Source organism: Lonchura striata, chromosome 19 (assembly GCF_046129695.1).
Source record: "Lonchura striata isolate bLonStr1 chromosome 19, bLonStr1.mat, whole genome shotgun sequence".
Classification (NCBI taxonomy): Eukaryota; Metazoa; Chordata; class Aves; order Passeriformes; family Estrildidae; genus Lonchura; species Lonchura striata.
The window spans coordinates 9,979,062-9,987,570 of record NC_134621.1 but is presented as its reverse complement, the minus strand read 5'-3'; the positions used below and the strand labels follow the sequence as shown (position 1 = coordinate 9,987,570).

The 8,509-nt window shown below is 47.9% G+C and overlaps 1 protein-coding gene across 1 annotated transcript; it reads right to left on the bottom strand.

The window, feature by feature from the left end:
* Positions 1–692: 692 nt before the first annotated feature.
* KCNJ16 (potassium inwardly rectifying channel subfamily J member 16) lies at positions 693–1,973 on the bottom strand. Its single transcript, XM_021537834.2, has one exon. The coding sequence runs from the start codon at positions 1,971–1,973 to the stop codon at positions 693–695; it is 1,281 nt and encodes a 426-aa protein (XP_021393509.1).
* Between the last annotated feature and the right edge of the window lie 6,536 nt (positions 1,974–8,509).

Genomic DNA, 8,509 nt, shown 5'->3' with positions numbered 1-8,509 from the left:
GGGAACGGCTCATGATTAACTCATGATTAGGAATGAAAGCTCCTAACCATGATCAGCTCATGATTAGGGAATGAAAGCTCTCCAGGATCCCACTGTGGATCCCATGGGACTGGGCAGGGTGTGAGCACGTGTCCAAAGCCACCCAGGAGCACTGGGGTCACCTATTCCCTTGTCTTACAAAGAACAGCCCCGTAGATTCCCCAGAGGAGCTCTGGGATGAGGCTGCACCCGAGGAATCATTTGTTGGGATAATGGAGCTTCAGAACCTCCTGGAGGGATTGGGAATCCCTCCAAATCCTTCCAAACCAACGAGGCAGCTTTGAAAGCCCTACCCAGAGGGCCCAGGGCATGGTTTGTGTGCCCTGCCGAGGTCATTCTGTGTCTGTGGGCACGGCCAACCCCGGTCCCTGCAGGGGAAGAAAGTTCAGGGTTTGCTCAAGGAGCTCTCTGAGCATCCCAAGTGGAAGCTGCTCCCTTGTGCCCACAGCAGCCAGTGCAGAGCTGCCCCTGGCAGCCCAGCAGGGTGTGACAGTGTGTGACAGTGCGTGACAGCGTGTGACAGCGTGTGACAGCGTGTGACAGTGTGGGCACACTGTGTGGGATATAAATACTGCTGCACACAAATCCATTGTTTGCAATCGAGGAGCTATGAGGGGACAATTTGTTGGGAAGGGTTTTAAGGGCAGGAAAAGTCAGATTTGGGACTCTATGGAGAGCCTGCTTAAGGTCACAGCTGCTTTCCTGTAGGAATCCTCTTCAGGAGGCTGGCTGGGAGTTGTCACTGGCTCTTCAGGATCCTCACAACTGGTGACGAGGGCGACAGCGCTGAGTGGCTTTCGGCTGTACTTGATTTCCAGGGCTGACTTCTCCCCTTGCTTCTCCCGCGTCTTCTCAGCGCGGTTCCACTCCTGCTCCTTCTGCTCCAGCTGCATGGCGCTGCAGTGAGGGGCGTACACCTCCGTGGTCTCCTCAAACTGCAAGCAGTCCACCTTGTAGTACTTCTTCTTGACGTGCAGCACATCGTTGAACCTGTGGCCCCACAGGATCTCTCTGGGGACGTAGGAGCTGCGCGACTGGTGGGAGGTGCCCGTGGAGTCGCCCGTGTAGACGAACGTCACCAGGATCTCAAAGTTGTCCTTGGCCAGAGCTTTGCGGTCCAGGCCGTACAAGGGGCTGTCGCTGTCGATCTCGTGGACGACGGTGACCGGCGTGACCAGGATGATCTGGTCGTTGAGCAGCTTCAGGTCGCGGTACTCCATGGTCATCCTGCCCTCCTTGTCCTCCCGGTAGCGCAGCAGCTGCGCGCGCACCGAGCCCTCCACCATGTGGTTGGGCCGGAAGTCCCCGATGCGCCACATCAGGCAGAACTTGTCGTCCCTCAGCCCCACCACGGCGTGGTAGCTGAAGCGGATGGTCTGGGCCCTCTTGCGGGCCGTGGCCATCTTGGCCAAGGCCGCTCCGATGATGAAGGTGTCGATGATGCAGCTGAGCACCGACTGCAGGATCACCATGAGGATGGCGAGCGAGCACTCCTCGGTCACGCAGCGGTACCCGTACCCGATGGTGGTCTGGGTCTCCAGGGAGAACAGGAAGGCTCCCGTGAAGCTGTGCACGTTTGCCACGCAGGGGGTGACCTCCTCGTCGCTGAACAGGTCCCCGTGCTGGATGGCAATCAGCCAGAACACCAGGCCGAAGAACAGCCACGAGAGCACGTAGGACAGGGAGAAAATCACAAACATGTGGCGCCACTTGATGTCCACCAGCGTGGTGAAAATGTCCACCACGTAACTCTCCCACTCCCCGAAGATGTGCTTGAAGTAGACGTTGCAGCTGCCATCCTTGTGGAGAAATCTCTTCTGCAGCCTTTTCACCTCCTTTTCCGGGCTCTCCCGACAGGTGCTGCGGTAACTGACTTTGTTTCCCTGGATATTTACGGGCCTGTAGCAGCCACCTTGGTCATTCACCTTCCTCATCTCTGCTTCAGCTTACAGAAGGTGCCAGGAGTCGTTTTCCTTGTTCATTGGAAATCTCTGAAATAAAGGAGAAAATCTGTTTTTATTTGGATTTCCATATCTGATCCCATTTACTCTGTGGCCATCATGGGTAATTTCTGGAAGGGTACAGGCTGTGACATCCACTACACAACTTTGCTCAGAGCCAGGCCACAAACTCAACCACTTAGAAATGTCCTTATCAACCCTAAAATTTGGTCCGTAGATGAAAAGAGAAATCAAAACCTTTGTGGTGACCCTGTTGTGAGTAACTCCTTTAATGATCCCATGAAAAAACATTAAAAGCAGGATGAGCTCCCCTGAGAAGTCACAAATGGCACAAACCACTTAAATTTGGCCAAATTACAGAGGTAATTAATTGCTTTTTGCAATTTTCCTTGTTTTCCTCCATTAGGGAAAAAAAATGGGAAAAGCCCCTTATTTAGAGGTAAAACTTCAGTCACATGGGCAGGGAAATTCAGTGCTGGTGTGTTTTAACCAAAAAATGGATCAAACACACGATCATCCATTATTATTTATGTTCCAATATTGACCAGAAAAAACTGCTCTTGTGAAGTGAACTTGACTGAGCTGGTGCTACAGAGACATGTTTGTTCAATTTGGAGAAAATTATTTGCATTTCAAATGGAAAAAAGAAACCCCTCTGGGGTCCTGGAAAGCCTCTGAAATCCTCCCCTAAAGCAAACAAAAAAATATCCGGCTGCCAAAAATATTTAAATCTTGATTAATGAGTTTGAAACAAACAGGGAGGGTGTTAATGGAAGTTGTGGGTGACACAAATTTAGGAAGTGATGTGGATTAGGAGATTCCTCTGCCAGAGCAGAGAAGAACTGAGCAGTGCCACTCCTGGGCCATATTTAGTGACCAAGAAGAAGAATTACATTAGAAATTGAGACCTCATCACCTGGAATCAAATAAAAACTACGTCATTTAAAAAGGCAAATGCTTTTCCTGCAGGTCTCCCGCTCATTTCATGACATTCCAACCACTAACACACAAACCAGTCAGAAGTGATGGGGACACAGCAGAAAAATTCCAATTTTTTGCTAATTTCATGCTTCTAACTGATATCCCTAAAGGGAAAAAAAGCAAAGTAATATTTTTGTGAGAAACCTGTCATTATTCTTCTACAAACTGCAAGTTTTTGATGGAAACATGACAAGCTCTTTTCCCATCTTTAAGCTGGTTTCAGAGTTCAGATGTAGGTTTTCAGTGGAGCCAAGAAATCCATGGAAGATGAATTTAAGAAAAGCAAATTTCAGAAATGCTGACTTTCCTAGGGGAATTCTTTTCCTCAGGTCTTCACTCCATTTGCCTGAGCAGGAATGATTGCACACACTTCCAGGCAGAGGAGAGTCAGGCCCACAGAGTGTAAAATATATTGGATGGACTGGATTAACAGCCCAACAACTCTCCCTCATCCAAGGAACAATGACAAGCATGCAGAGACATTCATCCAAAAACACTTAAAAGCCAAACATAGTTTCCATTTCTTTTTTTTTTAATCTTTTTTTTTCCTTTTTTTTTTCCAGTCCAGAAATGAATGTGACATATGGTGTCGTAGCCTCAGAATGTGGCCTTCATTAAAAAACACAACATTAATGTTTCCAAAAATACTTCTTGGAATAGGGTCTTTGGAAACATTCATATGACTTGCTTTACTCAGAGTTTTAAACAAACAGTGCAGCCTGGTCTATTGAAGACACTTGACCCAACATTTTCAAAGTTGTATTTAACAACAAACAAAAAGTGGAAACTGTTGAGGGTTGGTTTTTTTTGGTGGTAGGTTTGTTTTTTTTTTTTGAGGGCCTCATAATGCGAGGTGTGAAAATGAAGTGAACTGCAATCAGGAGTCAATATGATGTTGAATAAAAACATTTGTAGGGCTTTGTGTTGAGGGTCTGACCTCTCTTCTCTGACAGGGACAGGAACCAGGGAATGCTGGAGCTGTGCCAGGGCAGGGTTAGGTTGGATTTTAAAACGTTCTTCCCTGAGAGGGTGCTTGTCAGAATCTGAGCTATTGATGATTCTGAGATTGCAGAAAGTCTCTGTCTGTCAGCCCCCTGCCAAAGCAGAAGCCAGAATTGGTCTGTGCTGGTTTCCAGGTTGTTTATTCTGTTTATCTCTCACATGTTCTGCTGCCCTGCCCAGCTCTGTCCTGCAGGGCAGCGTGTGGGGCTCTGCCCTCAGTGGGATGTGACAAACATTAAATACCAGAAACTCCCTGGGCTGCATTTACAAGAACGTGCCAATATCTGTCACCTACGTTGGACAGTGTGTCCCCAGCCTGAACCAACAGAAAAATGCCAACACCACAGTGAGACATGGAGGGCATGGAGAAGGAGAAAAAGGACAAGGCACACCCAATTTCCTCCGTCTTGTCCCCTTTGGACCCCTCGTCTAGAATCCTAAAATTTTACTTTTGCACCTGTGCCACACTTAATTATTACTGATATCAAACACTCAGAGCTGGTAATTCACCCTGTAAGATTGAAAACTCTTTTCCATGTACAGAGATCAGAGACAGTGTCTCTGGGGGCTCTGTCCAGGGGGTTCCTGACCCCTGCCAGGGTCCCAGACCTGCCAGGGCAGCCAGAGGGAAGCCCTGGATTCCCACAGGTGCTGGCACTGCCCAGGTTCCCCAGGGAATGGGCACAGCCCCGAGGCTGTCAGAGCTCCAGGAGCCTTTAGACAGCACTGCCAGGGGTGCCCAGGGTGGGATTTTGGGGTGTCAGGGCCAGGAGCTGGACTGGATGATCCTTCATCCCTCCCAGCTCAATATTCCATGATTCTACTGCTTTTCTTATTGACTGCTTCAAACCAGAGTTCTTGAAAATACTCCCAAACTTCCCAGGACTTCAAAGGGGACTCAACTTCATGAATCAAAGGTTCCTGAGTGGTTCCACTCTCTGCTGTCACCATCAGAAATTCCAAAATTGTGTTTTGCTGGCACCACCTTTGGATTTTGGTGGGGAGAACCTTGGATGGTGACACACACAGCAACGGGGTAAAGGCCACTCTGATTTTCTGGTCATCTGCCACAAGCAGGAGAAAAATTTGACGTGGAGGTGATTTGGTTTGGGAACTCTGACTCTACACAGGGTTTCTCCTAAGTACGAGCTGTATTTATAGAAATACTCCCGTGGATGTGTGGGATGAGTTTTGGCTGGTACAGGAAGCCATGGAACAGGCTGGGATTTCCCAAAACAATCCAAAGTAAGCCCACAATAAGAAAAGGGATGTGATGCAGAGCTCCCTAAACCAAAACCAAAAATCCAACCCTGGAGCTGGATGGGGCAAAAAAGAACCAGTGCAGAGCAGGGCTACCAGACAAGGATTGCTCTCAGGACCTGAGCTAAGCTTGCTTGGTTTTGTTAAAACTTGGATTTCTCAGAGGCTTTTGGCATTGCACAGTGGGGACTGCCTCAGATGAGCTAAAACCCCAAATTACACAGTGGGGACTGCCCAGGTGACCCAAAACCCCAAATTACACAGTGGGGACTGCCTCAGGTGAGCTAAAATCCCAAACTCCACAGTGAGAACTGCCCCAGGTGAGCTACAACCCCACATTACACAATGGACACTGCCACAGGTCACTCAAAACCCCAAATTACACAGTGGACACTGCCCCAGGTCACCTAAAACTCCAATTAAACAGTGTAGACTACCCAAGGTGACCTAAAATCTCTGGGAAGAACCTCCTCAGCCCCTCGAAAGCATCAAAAAATGTTGCCCAGTATTTTGGGTGTGCTTAAACATAATCCAAACCTGCACTTTTCAAGGCCACCTCTTCAAGTCTCTCGAGTGGAATAATGATAACAATAATAATTAATAATCATTCATCATAATTAATAAGTCTCTGGCATTGCTGTTGCTCGGAACATTCAGGTCCAGACCCATCCTGGGTTATGTAAATCACTTTTAGGATCTGTCCCTCGTTCCTGGGGACACCATGGAGCAGACACGTGATTGCCCAGCTCCAGACAAGCACAGAGAATTTGGGAGCCCAGAAATTTCTCCCTCCCTGTGCTGAGCACTCTGACCTCTGCAGAACACTCAGGAGAATCTGATTATTACCAAATTATTACCGAGGACCACAGAGTCCCAGCCAGACTGATGACCTTCAGCCTCAGAGTCATTTCAAAAACCTGATTTTCCAAACTGGAAATATTTGACACATCCCTAAGAAAGGCCCACGATTCCAGGAGAGGTCCTGTTACCTGGTAAAGATTAACAAAGGGGATGGGGGAGGATTTAGAAACATTCTCTACTCACTAAAGCTGAGGGATCTGTGCTGCAAATGACTCTCAGATGTTGCCAGGAAGCGTTTTCACCTTCCTCTAGCACTGACACATAAACCCTCCCCCTTTTCTGTCTCGCTTTTACTTTCTGTGGGTTTTTTCCTGGATTTCTGGGCATGTTTGTGCACATCATGAGCCTCCCCTTGCATTGCAGCACAGCTGAGGGTTTTTGTTTTTTTCTCTCTGTTCTTATACATGTATTTCCTCCTTTCAAATGAAAGTTTGTTGGAGATAAAAATAAAGCAGCCAAGCCAGGCAGGGTGGTAGAAAGGGAGAAACACAGAAATCTCAAGAGATTTAAGGTATTATTTAGGGTTAATGGCAGAGAGTTGTTCTAAAAAATAAATGTATCAGAGTTCCAAAACCAGAATAATTCTTAATTATCCAAGCCAAGGCCAGGATTTTACTGTGCTGGATCCTGAAATGCTCATCAGGGAGATACAGAAGTGCTCCAGAGAGCTGCGTCCAGGGCCTCCACACTGAACCCCCAAACTGGTATTCTTTAAAACTTTCACCCCAGTCCGATATGGGAGGAAATTCCTGTATTTCAAAGGTCATAAAGGAGTGCAGTGGCAGAAGCAGGAGCAAACCCAGCACCTACTTTTACCCACTGAAGAGCTGCCACAAAGCAAACACCGGCAGGAGCAGATTTTATCACATTTCTGTTTTCATGTGCCAGAACAGCCCCAGCTCTGACTGTCAGCTCGCTCAGAACAGTCACTTCAAAGCCTCGAGCATCGAGCTGAGCCCTTCAAAGAATTTCACTGGATGTAATTGTCAATTTAATCCCGATATTTGGAGTTCAGGGCTCAGTGTTTTGTGAGGATAATCCCTCCTGCACCGTAACCTAATACCTAACAAATTGCTGCTACACCCCTTTTATGACTCCCTTTTCCCATTGTGTAAACAATAGGGGTGAATTTTTGTTCGGTGACAACTTCACTCAACAGCCTGTTTGTAAAACATTAAGCAAAACAATGTGAAGATCTGGCTTCCAGGAGAATTCTGTTCTGAGATCAAATCAAAAAGAAAACAGCCCAAAACATCCAGATTAAATTGGGTCTCTTTTAAATTGGTAATAATCACTCTGCCCCACACTCAGAAGTGGTGTCTCTCTCTCTCTCCGGTGCTGCTTTAGCAATCACCTCCTTTTCTGCTTCATTTTGGAAACGACCTGAAAGCTTTCCAGTTTTAGTCATTGTTGTGTAACCCTGGAAGGGTTTCAGCTCCGAGACCAGAAATGTGACAAGTCAGAACCTTCAGGGCTGCTTTGGGATTGGCTCCAAGGCTTGTTCCTTAAAAAAAAATCCACCACCCACAAAACCTAAATAAATCTTGTAGGACAGCATGAAGGCTCTTCCTTCTTTCCTTCCTTCCTTCCTCTCCCTCTTTTTGGTGCAAAGAGATTCCTCCTGGTGCTCACAGCGGATCTTTCTGCTTCTGATCTCTCCTTCCACTGCCCCAGGTGGCTCCAAGTCCAACCTGGCCTTGGACATTCCAGGGATCCAGGGGCAGCCCCAGCTTCCCTGGGCACCAGTGCCAGGCCTGCCCAGCCCACAGCCAGGAATTCCTTCCCAAAATCCCATCTAGCCCTGCTCTTGCTCAGTTTAAGCCAATTTATTACCCGGGAATATTGCAAAATTCCTGTGCTCCTTATCCAGGAATATTCAAAAATTCCTGTGCCCTTACCCATGAATATTTCAATATTCCTGTGCCACTTATCCCAGGATATTCCAAAATCCCTGTGTCCCTTATCCAGGGATATTCCAACATTCCTGTGTGTTGCAGAGGATAGATAGATACGATTGTTATTTTAGCTAGCCGGATGTCACTTCTACCCTTGGATGAATCCTGGAGTGAAATGGACCGTTCCATCCCACCCCGCAAAAGATTGTGGCTCATCCCGCACCTCTGTACCTGCCCCTAAAACAGAGTCTGTAACCCCATTGGCCCATGCCTTGTCCCAGCCCACCTGGGAGCCCCTGATAAGGGGGCTCTGAGCGGCCATGCGGCCTCTTGGCCCTCTCCTCCTCTCTAGGACTCCCTCCCTGCCTGGGGCTTCCCCTCTCCTAAACCCTCCGTTTCTCTCTCCCCTCCCCCATCCTCCTAAGCCCAGCCACGTGCTACGCCTGAGAGCACGAGGCTTGGGCATCCCTGAATTCTCCAATAAACCTCTTCCCCCAAGAGCAAGCTTCA

Bases quoted from the DNA above. Each gene is read 5' to 3' on its own strand.
- KCNJ16 (XM_021537834.2), bottom strand. From the start codon at position 1,973: ATGAGGAAGGTGAATGACCAAGGTGGCTGCTACAGGCCCGTAAATATC.